Consider the following 14,619-nt stretch of genomic DNA (forward strand, 5'->3'; position numbering starts at 1 on the left):
GAGAAGTGCAGCAATTCCAGACTTAGGGTGAAATCAATTGATCCCTAACAATTGGCCAAGGCAACTATACCTGACAGGTAAATTTAGGAGCAACCCTGCCAAAACATCAGGGTGCTACACACTTTCCAGTTTTAATACATTAACAAGGCCCAGGCTTGTTGTGTTTATTTTAGTTTAGGTATTAGTCAAATGTCCCCAAATCCTGTCATTTATTTTTTAATATGAAAAACAAACTGAAAGTGCTACTGGACTGTGGCTGTGACTGTGGACTGTCATATCTAAACAGCTAAAGCCCTGTACACACAATAGGATTTTCCGATGGAAAATGTGTGATAGGACCTTGTTGTCGGAAATTCTGACCATGTGTTGGCTCCATCACACATTTTCCATAGGAATTTCCGACACACAAAGTTTGAGAGTATGCTATAACATTTTCCGACAACAAAATCCGTTGTCGGAAATTCCGATCGTGTGTACACAAATCCGACGCACAAAGTGCCACGCATGCTCAGAATAAATTAAGAGACTAAAGCTATTGGCTACTGCCCCGTTTATAGTCCTGACATACGTGTTTTACTTCACCGCGTTCAGAACGATCGGATTTTCCGACAACTTTGTGTGACCGTGTGTATGCAAGACAAGTTTGAGCCAACATCCGTTGGAAAAAATCCTAGGATTTTGTTGTCGGAATGTCCGATCAATGTCGATCGTGTGTACAGGGCATTACACTGGAAAAAAGGAGATGGTTCATGTTATGTAAGTTACATTGTAGAGGTGCACTGAATAAAACTTTTGTTGCCGAAACCTAAAATGCAGGATGCACAAAAAGTGAAACCAAAGACGAAAATTATAGTTTTTAAAAATATATATATTTTTATATATAACTGCATTATATTTGACTTTTTAATTAATATCATGAATTCAAATAAAAATTATGTTATTGTCGGCCATTATTGTCCAAGAAAAGCTCAAGAAAAATACATCCCTTTAAATTCTATGTATGACTTCACATTGGTCCGTTGCTCTTCAGTTATGGTGTTAAAAATCTTGTTTGCTGCATTTTTGGTCAGTTAAAAAAACGCACCTCCCGTTGAAATGCATTGAAAACGCAGCAAGAATGCATCAATAACGCTCCTGTGTTACGTTTTTTTAATGTGGTTTTTGAGTCATGGGATCTATGGAAAATACACCATAGGCACAGTAAAATCATAGTAAAATCACAGCAAAATCATGGTAAAATCACTACAAAATTGTGTGCATTTTCGATGCCAATATTTACACCTTTCTCTTTTTCGGCAAAATGCCAAAAACATGTTTTGGCTGCTGAAATTTCGATGCATCTCTAATACATGGTGATGTGAGTCTTGCATTCTCCCTCTCTTCCAAAATTGTAAATATTGTTCTTTGGTAGTGTGTTCTCTTATTTTGCTTCCATAACTATAATGCCCCGTACACACGGTCGGACATTGATCAGACATTCTGACAACAAAATCCTAGGATTTTTTCCGACGGATGTTGGCTCAAACTTGTCTTGCATACACACGGTCACACAAAGTTGTCGGAAAATCCGATCATTCTGAACGCGGTGACGTAAAACACGTACGTCAGGACTATAAACGGGGCAGTAGCCAATAGCTTTCATCTCTTTATTTATTCTGAGTAGGGATGAGCTTCGAGTTCGAGTCGAACTCATGTTCGACTCGAACATTGGCTGTTCGCAAGTTCGCCGAATAGCGAACAATTTGGGGTGTTCGCGGCAATTTCGAATGCCACGGAACACCCTTTAAAAGTCTATGGGAGAAATCAAAAGTGCTAATTTTAAAGACTAATATGCAAGTTATTGTCAAAGTGTTTGGGGACCTGGGTCCTGCCCCAGGGGACATGGATCAATGCAAAAAAAAGTTTTAAAAACGGCCGTTTTTTCAGGAGCAGTGATTTTAATAATGCTTAAAGTCAAACAATAAAAGTGTAATATCCCTTTAAATTTCGTAGCTGGGGGATGTCTATAGTATGCCTGTAAAGGGGCGCATGTTTCCTGTGTTTAGAACAGTCTGACAGCAAAATGACATTTTGAAGGAAAAAAGCCATTTAAAACTACACGCGGCTATTGCATTGCCGACAATACACATAGAAGTTCATTGATAAAAACGGCATGGGAATTCCCCAAAGGGGAACCCCGAACCAAAATAAAAAAAAAAAATGACGTGGGAGTCCCCCTAAATTCCATACCAGGCCCTTCAGGTCTGATATGGATATTAAGGGGAACCCCGGCCAAAATTAAAAAAAAAAAAATGACGTGGGGTTCCCCCTAAATTCCATACCAGACCCTTCAGGTCTGGTATGGATTTTAAGGGGAACCGCGCGCCAAAAAAAAAAACAGCGTGGGCTCCCCCCAAAAATCCATACCAGACCCTTATCCGAGCACGCAACCTGGCAGGCTGCAGGAAAAGAGGGGGGGACGAGAGTGCGCCCCCCCCCTCCTGAACCGTACCAGGCCACATGCCCTCAACATTGGGAGGGTACTTTGGGGTAGCCCCCCAAAACACCTTGTCCCCATGTTGATGAGGACAAGGGCCTCATCCCCACAACCCTGGCCGGTGGTTGTGGGGGTCTGCGGGTGGGGGGCTTATCGGAATCTGGAAGCCCCCTTTAACAAGGGGACCCCCAGATCTCGGCCCCCCCTGTGTGAAATGGTAAGGGGGTACAAAAGTACCCCTACCATTTCACTAAAAAACTGTCAAAAATGTTAAAAATGACAAGAGACAGTTTTTGACAATTCCTTTATTTAAATACTTCTTCTTTCTTCTATTTTCCTTCATCTTCTGGTTCTTCTGGTTCTTCTGGCTCTTCTGGTTCTTCCTCCGGCATTCTCGTCCAGCATCTCCTCCGCGGCGTCTTCTATCTTCTTCTCCTCGGGCCGCTCCGCACCCATGGCATGGGGGGAGGCTCCCGCTCTTCTCTTCATCTTCTTCATCTTCTTCTCTTCTTCTTTTCTTTTCTTTTCTTCTTCTCTTCTTCATTTTCTTCTCCGGGCCGCTCCGCACCATGCTGGCATGGAGGGAGGCTCCCGCTGTGTGACGGCGCTCCTCGTCTGACAGTTCTTAAATAACGGGGGGCGGGGCCACCCGGTGACCCCGCCCCCCTCTGACGCACGGTGACTTGACGGGACTTCCCTGTGACGTCACGGGGAATGCCACAGGGAAGTCCCGTCATGTCCTGTGCGTCAGAGGGGGGCAGGGTCACCGGGTGGCCCCGCCCCCCATTATTTAAGAACTGTCAGACGAGGAGCGCCGTCACACAGCGGGAGCCTCCCTCCATGCCAGCATCGTGCGGAGCGGCCCGGAGAAGAAAATGAAGAAGAGAAGAGAAGAAGAGAAGAAAAGAAGAAGAGAAGAAGAGAAGAAGATGAAGAGAAGAGCGGGAGCCTCCCCCCATGCCATGGGTGCGGAGCGGCCCGAGGAGAAGAAGATAGAAGACGCCTCGGAGGAGATGCTGGACGAGAACGCCGGAGGAAGAACCAGAAGAGCCAGAAGAACCAGAAGAACCAGAAGATGAAGGAAGATAGAAGAAAGAAGAAGTATTTAAATAAAGGAATTGTCAAAAACTGTCTCTTGTCATTTTTAACATTTTTGACAGTTTTTTAGTGAAATGGTAGGGGTACTTTTGTACCCCCTTACCATTTCACACAGGGGGGGGGGCCGGGATCTGGGGGTCCCCATGTTAAAGGGGGCTTCCAGATTCCGATAAGCCCCCCACCCGCAGACCCCCACAACCACCGGCCAGGGTTGTGGGAATGAGGCCCTTGTCCTCATCAACATGGGGACAAGGTGTTTTGGGGGGCTACCCCAAAGCACCCTCCCAATGTTGAGGGCATGTGGCCTGGTATGGTTCAGGAGGGGGGGGCGCACTCTCGTCCCCCCCTCTTTTCCTGCCAGGTTGCGTGCTCGGATAAGGGTCTGGTATGGATTTTTGGGGGGACCCCACGCCGTTTTTTTTTTTTTGGGCGCGGGGTTCCCCTTAAAATCCATACCAGACCTGAAGGGTCTGGTATGGAATTTAGGGGGAACCCCACATCATTTTTTTTTTTTAATTTTGGCCGGGGTTCCCCTTAATATCCATACCAGACCTGAAGGGCCTGGTATGGAATTTAGGGGGACTCCCACGTCATTTTTTTTTTAAATTTTGGTTCGGGGTTCCCCTTTGGGGAATTCCCATGCCGTTTTTATCAATGAACTTCTATGTGTATTGTCGGCAATGCAATAGCCGCGGGTAGTTTTAAATGGCTTTTTTCCTTCAAAATGTCATTTTGCTGTCAGACTGTTCTAAACACAGGAAACATGCGCCCCTTTACAGGCATACTATAGACATCCCCCAGCTACGAAATTTAAAGGGATATTACACTTTTATTGTTTGGCTTTAAGCATTATTAAAATCACTGCTCCTGAAAAAACGGCCGTTTTTAAAACTTTTTTTTGCATTGATCCATGTCCCCTGGGGCAGGACCCAGGTCCCCAAACACTTTTTATGACAATAACTTGCATATTATCCTTTAAAATTAGCACTTTTGATTATTCATGTTCGTGTCCCATAGACTTTATTGGTGTTCGCGTGTTCAAACGAACTTTTTTCCTGTTCGCATGTTCTGGTGCGAACCGAACAGGGGGGTGTTCGGCTCATCCCTAATTCTGAGCATGCGTGGCACTTTGTCCGTCGGATTTGTGTACACACGATCGGAAATTCCGACAACGGATTTTGTTGTCGGAAAATTTTATAGCAAGCTCTCAAACTTTGTGTGTCAGAAAATCCGATGGAAAATGTGTGATGCAGCCTACACACGGTCTGAATTTCCGACAACAAGGTCCTATCACACATTTTCCGTTGGAAAATCCGACCGTGTGTATGGGGCATTAGGGTGCTTTAACACTGTCCCAATGTTGTTTGGCTGTGGCGTGGGGCACAGTGCAGTGTAACCATGGTTTTCAAGCAGTTTACCTCCAGCTTCCCATAGACTTCTATTATGTCCTGCATTTTGGAGCATTTTCTCAATGCGAACCAAAAGACCTGCATGATGCATCTTTGGTATGCTTCCAGAAAATGCACCAAAAAGACAGAATATGATAGAAGTCTATGGGAAAGCACGGTACACTGCCCCGCACCTGTGCTGTAGCCAAACTGCAGTGGGGCAGTGTGGATGCACCTTAGGGCCTCAAGCATGTCATGGTAGATATGACTATAAGATGAGCCCCTTTGTCCTCTCTATGTTTTAATATGATATCAACCATAATATTCCCATGATGCAATCTCTTACCTCTATAGATACACCAGACTCTAGCAATGCGATTGTTACATAGGCTGATAGAGAAATGTCATCTTCCACTCCTCCCTGGAACATAGAGATTACAACACTGATATTCACAATATAAACAAAACTGAAATTCATTAAGGGCTCATGAACACTACAGCTTCTAAACGTAAGTTTAGGAGCTTTTGGCGTTTTTTGTGCCAAAGCTCCTAAACTAAACTCCATAAAAGCCTATGTATCCATGCACACATACTGTAGGCCTTTACAAGAGTTTAGAAGCTGCTGCGGTTAGCAGAGGTTCAACCCCCCTCTCCTGAACGTGGAAGGTTTGTGTTCAGGATAGGAAAGTTTGCCTGCAAAACGCGTCAAAGTCATGGCAAAATTGTGGCGCAATTTTCCTGGGTTTTGCATTTTCCCGCAGCTGGTGGTTAACCTAGTCTATGTGTACATGAGCCCTAAGGAAAGCAGGCTGGAGATGTAATTCACTGGTCAGTGGAGTCATTGATCAGTAAGTTTTTAAACCCTCCAGCATTTTACAAAAATTGCATATTTCAGTTTTTGGTTCATGCTGAGAAGCTAAACCACATTACAGTTTCTTATATCTCTGGGGAAACTGATTGATGTGAATGCAGGCTTTAGTTCCAATACCTGTACACCAGTTATGGCCTTTACAAAGGAATCTAATACTCTCTGTTGTATTATTTTGAAGAAAGCTACAACAAGAGTTGTGGGAGCATCCTGAGCTTTAAGACACCCAAGACAGTAAGACCCCTTTCACAGTGGGGCAGTTTTCAGATGCTTTAGTGCTAGAAATAGCCTCTGCAAAGCACCTGTAAACTGCCTCTCATTCATTCCAGTCGTCTTTTCATACTGGAGAAGTGCGCTTGCGGGACTTTCCAGAAAAGTCCTGCAAGCAGCATCTTTGTGGTGGGTTGGGAGCGCTGTATTTAACGATCCCAAAATGCCCTGTGCATTGGAATAATTGGGCAGCACTTTTAAAGCGCCACAAAATGGGAGTTTTTAACCCTTTTTTGGGGTTAAAAGCACCCCGCTAGCGGCTGAAACAGCACCAAAACAGCTCTAAAGCACTGGTAAAACAGGTGTGTGAAACTTTCAGTGTGAAAGCAGCAGAATGAAGCCCACCAGACTGCTTAAATAAGTAAAATATTCCTGATTCTAAAATAGACTCTTTAAATATACAGCACCCAACCAGAAATGACAGCAAAACAAATCTGCCCTCAGCCTTTTCCAGGTAACTACAGCATACCTAGCTTCAGTGGAGGCTGGTGTTCAATATTTTGATGGCGGGAGATAGATGAGAATGTGGTGGACCCCCCCACACGTGAGATGGATGGAAATGCGGGCCCCCCCCCCACTGGGGGGGATGGACGGGAATGCGGCAGCAATCAGAGTCCACCTTACCTTAGGAAGGATGCAGATCAGGCAGACATGGATCCGGGCTGCAGCTCCTCACTCCGGGGCCATTGTTAATCCTCCAGGCAGAACAGGAAGTGGGTCCTGACTCCTGACTGAGACCCCGATTGGCCAATTGGGTCTCAAGAACTGCTATCTCAATCATGGCCAGAATGTACATTACTCCGGACTTAACACATAAAATGCAGGATGAGACCTCACAGTTCTGCTGGAGGGGGTGCAGGGAAATTGGGACAGCGGCGCATATTTGGTGGACGTGCCCAGAAATAAGAAAATTTTGGGAGGAGGTGAGGGAGACCATATACCTGATAATCAGCAAGAAAATCCCGGACGACCCCTGGGTGTGCCTGCACCACGGCAGCAACATACCCTCCAAAAACTACCGGAAAAGCTTATTACCACACCTCCTCAATGCTGCCAAGAGTCTCATCCCTAGACACTTGTGGGATAGTATGAGACCTTCAATGCGGGAGTGGCTCAACAAAATAGATGAAATCTACTGCATGGAATACTTAAGGTATAGTGAAGGATTGGAGATGGAGGAGTATGAGGAGACATGGAGAGATTTGGTTAGATTTAAGACCTCCAACCATGCAGCTGAGGTGTGGGAGGATAAGGCAGAAAACTCACCCTAAACAAAACATACAATCTAAGAACGAAGCTATTTACCTTGACAGGCTCTAGGAATACTAGAAATAGTAGGAATGGATTACTAACAGTGTGAGGTTGCGTTGGGGCTCTCTCAAATAGGGGGGGTTCCGGGAAGGGAGGGGGATAGGGGGGAGGGGAAATAGGATATGGAACAACCAGTGAGGGTAGAGGGTAAACTATTTTATAGAGTACACATGGAATACAAAGAGCATTTGCAAACAGAAAAAAGCCACAATGATGTGAAAGTATTGAGGGATAAGCTTGACTGAAAAGTTGAAATAACATCCTCCCATGAATAGTACTTAGCTGACGTGGCAAAAAAAAAGAACTGCTACCTGATTGGCCAGGAGGAGAATCAGGAAGACTGTGATGGGAGGGCCCGTGGAACCCAGAATTTCTTGGGGAGGTTGGGAAATCCTTATTACAGCTCCCCATGCACCTTCTATGTCTAAGCCATCCTTCCTGTGTCTCTAATAGGGGCACATGGTGACCGAGAACCCCAGTCTGATCTGTACTAATCAGACTCACTGTACAACCACACTGGAATGTTGTATATATATATATATATATATATATATATATATATATATATATATATATATATATATTTTTTTTTTTTTTTTTTTTTTTTCCAGGAGAGGAGAGGTATAGATACCAGCCGCCATGGAAGAGGAATTCGGAAGAAGGTTGCAAGAGATGCAGATACAGCACAGAGGACCAGTATCAGAGCAGGTCCTGCTGGGATGGCATGATTCTATCTGCTGCAAACTCTGGAAGGAAACGCTAGCCCGTGAGCAGCACCACCATGGAAAAATTCTCCCCTCCTCCAGGAAAGGTACTGGTTGAATTGGATTGTGGGTGCTGTTTTTGGGAGAAAAAATGCAGAAGGAGAAGACAGCTGAGTTAAGCAGGCTGGTCTGGGCAGAGATGCAGCTGGATGAGAGCTACAGAGCCCTCTGGTGGCATGTATCCCAAGCATGCCCTTGGATAGCAGATGACAGCCCAGTGGAAGGCTTTGGCTACGGCGACCTGGGACTGTTGTATGTGAAGCTGACAGGGGACCCTAACTTTTGCAGTGATTTGGAGTGGCGTTTGGATGAAATAATGGATTGAGAGAAGAGATAGTGAACATCTCGGAAGTGCACTGGGCACTGGAAGATATAGAGTTTCTGGCCGTTCAGGAATGGGAGCTGGAGATCGCCTACAGGCGGCTGCTACACTCTGCTCAGTGCCAGGGCTGGGCTTCCTTTGCCTGGGACCATCAGAAAGTACCAGCAGACAGTTCTGAAATCCTGGATGAAGAGTCGGCAAAGTGGTGTAGTAACAGTGTGCTTTGCCCACCTGCCCCCGCAGCTATGGAGGCGGTGGTCTTATGGCAGATGCAGTAGGTGCTGACTGACCTTGATGAACCTTTTTCTGCACAAGACAAGATTGGACGGAGGAATGTGCCTGTCCAGCAGCAGGCCAGAGAATCAGCAGTGGAAAATCCAGAGATTGTCATCCCTAAAGCTGAAGTGCTGACAACAGGGCAGAGCTCTGCTAACCTCTGCCCAGCACCAATAGCATCTTCTGGGTTCCACAGACAGGAGATGATGAACCTCTATCCCCAGACACCAGCTGCAGAGACAGGGAATTTTATAGACTTTTTGCTGAGGAAGAACAACCTGGTGTGCCTCCAGCAGAAGAGCTGGTATCAGGGCCAAACTTCACTAAGCTCTGCCAGGACCAACAGCAGCATCTGTGGAGTTACAAGAGACTCCTCCAGCTGAAGCGCTGGCCACCAGTCAGAGGGTCCAAGACCTCTGCCCTATACCTGCGGCAGTTCCAGGGGCCCATGGTTAGAAGGTGGCGGTCGCTCCCCAACAGATAGCCAGAGAGGATGATGTGGGGTCCTCAGCTGAAGTGATAACAGGGCAGAATGCTACTGGCCTCTGCAAACAACTGCAGCTTGAGCTGATATTGGTGGATGGAACTGCGATCTCCACTCACACCAACCCAGCAGAAGAGCTGACAACAAATCAGAGTGCTGCTGGCCTCTGCCTTCAACTAACAGAAGAGGGAGTTCCTGTGAAAGTGGAAGGGACTTCGGTCTCCACTGACACAATCCCAGAAAATAGTGCAGCACTGAGACAGGAGGATGTCAGCCATGCTTTGCAAGCACTGGGGGATTTTCATCTACCAAAAGTGGATGGGACTTCAGTCTCCACTTGTATACCCCAGGGATGCTGGGCAGTCAGTCCAGAACCCCAACAGCATGACGGAGTGAGCCTAGTCACCCTCTCTTCTCTCCAGTGGCTGAAAGGACTCCAGGGAGAAGGGCCAGTCTGTACTTCCCCCCAGCGGCAGGTAGGTTCTCTGAGAGAGGCAGAGGTTGGTTGGGTGAGTAATGCTCTGTTTGGGACAATTTATTTGGGGTACTGTGTGGATACCGGCATTGGGGGACTGGAACTAGTGACTAATTTGGAGTCAACCTGTCTGGGGTCTCCTCCTCTGTTAGTCTTGTGCCGAAAGGGGAGATGTCTGACGGAAGGGCCCGTGGAACCCAGAGTCCCTTGGGGAGGTTGGGAAACTCTTGTTTCAGCTCCCCATGCACCTCCTATGTCTAAGTCACCCTGTGTCTCTAATAGAGGCACAGTAAGACCGAGAACCCCAGTCTGATCTGTACTAATCGGACTCACTGTACAACTACACTGGAATTATTATATATATATATATATATATATATATATATATATATATATATTGTATATTGTCTCATTTTGTTGTGTACTCTTTGCCTTATCATTTGGGGTGTGGTTGTATTCCACTGTTCTATTGTGTCTGTCTGCCTTGGATATTATGGGATGTGTAAGTATGTTTGCTGTGAGGAGGGAGGGAGGGGGATTCTTCCAACAACTCTCCCTGCTGACTGGACAGTCTACCCTTCCCGGAATGCAAAGGGGGGGTTGTCCTGAGTATTACCTGTGTACCTGCGTTTTCAATAAACAGTTCATGGTAAGCAACCAAACGAGTATTGTCTTGTTTGTGGTTGTCAGCAGTTGGAATATCCGATACCTATATTTAGACTGGAAGGAAGCTGTGTATGACGAAAGCACTCAAGCGGAGTGTGGGAAGTTTTGTTACAAAGACAATAGCGAATATTAATTTGCTATTGTCACACAAGTGGGTGGGCTCCACCCGTTTTTTAAGCCAATTAGAGCCTCATGCTCTAATCATGTGCTTAAAAAAAAAAAAATGCGTCCGGCGCCCCACATGTAGATTTGGGAAGCACAGTGGTGAAGTGGGTAGCACTTTCGCCTAGCAGTAAGAAGGGTCACTGGTTCAAATCCCAGCCACGACACTACCTGCCTGGAGTTTGCATGTTCTCCCTGTGCGTGCGTGGGTTTCCTCCGGGTACTCCGGTTTCCTCCCACACTCCAAAGGTAGGTTAATTGGATCCCGTCTAAATTGTCCCTAGTATGTATGAATGTGAGTTAGGGACCTTAGATTGTAAGCTCCTTGAGGGTAGGGACTGATGTGAATGTACAATGTATATGTAAAACGCTGCGTAAATTGACGGCGCTATATAAGTACCTGAAATAAATAAATAAATAAATTAGGGGACCGGACCCTATGGACAGGCGGATCTGCTTCGACAGTCTGTAAAAATCCCAGTACTTCCAGGTATGAGAAAGCAAGTGAGATGCCACCTGTCTCCTCTCAATATAGCCCATGGGGCCTGAGTGGGCAATCAGTGAGGAAAGTAAACAACGGATGGGATTCTATCACATACGACATGTAGTTATTTACTTCCATGTATTTCTAACAAACTTTACTGTACCTTCAAGGCACTATTAAAGAGTTTTCCCACACTTCTGAAGCACCCACTTTCCTTACGATGCTCTCGTAGCCAGTTGAACGATTCATTCAAGTGTCTTTCATCTATGAAGATGTATGGGCGAGCATTGCTGAAAGATTTCACTACGAAAGCTGTCAGCCTGCAATAAAGTCGAATAATAAATAATGAAATAGAGATAATGTTCTGAATTTTGGCTGTTGTTATAAACTGTGGCTATATAGGGATTTGGGATAAAGCATGTCTTATGATGCAATACAACTTTAATGCATCTAGTATTTGGTAATCAGTTCTACTGATAAAACAGAAGAATCTTTACAATCCAGCACAGCTTTACATTGGAGTTGATTTCTTGAAGTGGGGGAGTACAAATTCTAGTTCAGCTGTTCATGGTAGCCAATCAGCTTCTAACTTCAGCTTGTTCAATTAGGCTTTGACAAAAAAAAAATGGAAGCTGATGGTTTCTGTGCAGAGCTACACCAGATTTTGCACCCTCCAATATTAGTAAATCAAACCCATTGCATAAATAGAGGATTGTTCAAGGTCTGAGGGCTTTTATACTTATTATATAATCTGTGCTGCTGATTCCTGCAACCCTTTAGCAGCCACTTCTTGTCTACATGCATGTACTCCAGCAAAGGATGGCTGCCTGGCATTTCTTAGGGCAGGATTGTCAGGTATTATTTGAATGAAAGCTACTGATTTAAAAAAAAATATTGAAAATTACTTTTATAATTACATTAACATGATAAATCATAAAGGATTTAATTGATTGTGTGTACATCTAGCTCAATAACAAGCTTCACCTTCTCCTAAGTATCAAAGATTTAGAAATTTTAAATTGGAAAACTTTAGAATCCCCATTAGAATCCCCTTCCAGATAAGTGACCTTCAGTAATTTTTTCAACTTTCAACTTTCCATTAAATCTTCAGCCCTTGTTGTTGTTTTAACTTTGGATAGTAAAACATTTTTCTTTCTGCCAGTAAATCCCTTATACAGCCCACTTCCTGTTTCTTGTCTAATCATTAGCCTAGGCTTATTACATCATGTACAGCTCTCTCTCTCTCTCACTCTCGTAAGCGTTTGCCAGGAAGGGAGGGGGGGATGAGTCATAAGAAGGCCAATGAGAGCTGCAGAGCTGGAGGTGTTCCTCTGTGTGTCTGTGTAAATATAGGAAGTGAACAGGCAGCAGCTTCAGCTGCCCACATTTAAAATGTATGCACCCAGACTCAGTGGAGGGAGATTTCGGCAGCATATTTGGCAAGTACAGAATCACAGTATATATAAAATAATATGCAAAGTGGCTTTGAGGGAAGCTTCAGAATGGCAAAGATGTTTTTATTACAAATTATGTGAGCAGACTGCAGTTCCTCTTTAAGTAGGGTATACATGTTTAGCTTTTTTTTCGTTCAACCGATTAAAAAATGTACAGATCTCCACATCAACACGAACAATGTGTGATGTAGGGATCTCCTTTGCTGCTCTATTTGTATTCTGACAAGGGAGATCTTCCCACCTGAATACACACCTGAATACACAGATCCTCCCACCTGAATACACAGATCATCGCTCCCAGCCATTGGCTGCAAGAGCTGATTGAATGCTGTTTTCCAGCATGACCATTTGATAGAAGCTGGTCAATAGACTTGCTTCTGTTGAACAGACAGCAGTACACAAGGACCAAAAGTCATTTTCAGTCCATATATACCCTGCTTTAATGACAAAAAAAGCCTTCATGTACTTCCATACTTCTAGCTATTGCAAACAGTTTTCTTCCTCCACTTACACTGCACATTTGATCGAGTAAAGATTTTTTCAACATTGTCATATTTTTGACAACAGATTGAAAAAGAAAGAAATTTCCTCTAAGTGGGACTTTGGAGAGGGCAGATGGCAAATGAAGTATGAAAAAAATGTAAAAAATATATCATTTTATTAAGGGAAAATATTTAAAATAATTAGGACATAAACAGTACACAATGTCAAAATGATATTATGGAGATGAATGATCATACAGTACAGTTCAATTTGTACAAACAGTAACCGCAGAAGTCTGTTGAGTTGGAAGTAAAAGCAACAGAAATACCCAACGCGTTTCAAAATTGCTATTTCTTCATCAGGGGTGTATGCGATTTGTCGCAGAACGTAAAAAACATTGTACAAGCTGTATGGCTCTTGGAATAATCTCATATCCAGATTGTATTTCTTAAAAACAGATGTGTTGCAGCTGTTGGCCCAGAAGGCCCCCGACCCGGTAGGGTGGATGAATACATCACCACAAGATTGCAGGTCCAATGGCAGCAGAAGGGGGAAAGAGAACAAGGTCCCACACAGAGGACCCCCTGCCAAAAGGACACCAAGGCGAGGGGTGGAATGAAGGAGATGGCCAAAAACGAGGACCTGCCGGTTTAAAGACTGTGCAGACAGGTGTACCAGGGGACTTGACACGGCCCGGAGGCAATCAACGAACTGATCTGATCCATATGGGAGCACAGTATAGCAGGCCCTAGCTTCGGTCCACCCACACAGCTACAAGCCAAGAGCTGATCGAATGCTGTTTTCCAGCATGACCATTTAACAGAAGCTGGTCGTTAGACTGACTTCTGTTGAACAGACAGCAGTACACAAGGACCAAAAGTCATTTTCAGTCCATGTACACCCTGCTTTAATGCCCCAAAAAAGGCCTTCATGTATTTCTATACTTCTAGCTAAAATTATTACATTCAGTACAGCTATTCACTATTTTAGTTTTCATTAGCTATTATGATAAAAGACAAAAAAATCAAAGCAAACAATACACAAATTTAATCATTCTCTGCTATATTTTTTTATTGTTGCAAGCCTCAATAGTCCATTTTCCTGACGCCCACATGGCAGCATACTAGTGATAGAGCTCCGCCTCTTGACCACTCCCTCAGGACCAGTAAATAGCATAAATGAAGGCATGTTCAGCTGCCACCCCATTCTTCTTTTTTTCCTCATACCTCCACATACCAGTGATGAAGTAAGGAATTTTATGTCCCCCACCCTGTCGATGAGCAGTAACCGGCTGGGTTCAAGCCTCTCCCAGTGCGTAGTCTCAGTGCTAGGGCTGCTAACATCGCGCTAATAAGCCTGAGAGACCCTTGTCTGTTTTGTCTTAATGGGTCCCTGCAGTGTTTCCTCTTTAGGAACAAAATCTGCCATTCAGCATGACTTAGTTCTGGAGCTTTGGAGGGCCAGCCTGACATTTCCTTTTCTAGGGGCTTTCTTGTCTGTTAGGCTATGACTTTACCTGTTTTATTCAGTTCCTGCTCTTCTCCCTTCTCATTTGGCTTTAGGTAGGTTCCGGGTGAGCAAGGAGCGGTCCGCACTGTGCAGTAGGTGTCAGGGTCTCCCTACAGGCGCGGGGCGGCC

The 14,619-nt window shown here is 44.8% G+C and overlaps 2 protein-coding genes across 3 annotated transcripts in view; both read right to left on the bottom strand.

Annotated features, from left to right (window-relative positions):
• Positions 1–14,619, bottom strand: part of LOC141105649 (alpha-2-macroglobulin-like protein 1) — a 583,128-nt gene that overhangs the window by 57,802 nt on the left and 510,707 nt on the right. The gene's annotated exons all lie outside the window — the stretch shown is intronic.
• LOC141105416 (alpha-2-macroglobulin-like) overlaps positions 1–14,619 on the bottom strand; it is a 162,132-nt gene that overhangs the window by 20,723 nt on the left and 126,790 nt on the right. The window contains 2 exon segments of the mRNA XM_073595279.1: positions 5,309–5,383; positions 11,208–11,364. Coding sequence (XP_073451380.1) covers positions 5,309–5,383; positions 11,208–11,364 — 232 coding nt within the window.

The sequence above is a fragment of the Aquarana catesbeiana genome, linkage group LG08 (genome assembly GCF_042186555.1).
Source record: "Aquarana catesbeiana isolate 2022-GZ linkage group LG08, ASM4218655v1, whole genome shotgun sequence".
NCBI classification, from domain to species: Eukaryota; Metazoa; Chordata; class Amphibia; order Anura; family Ranidae; genus Aquarana; species Aquarana catesbeiana.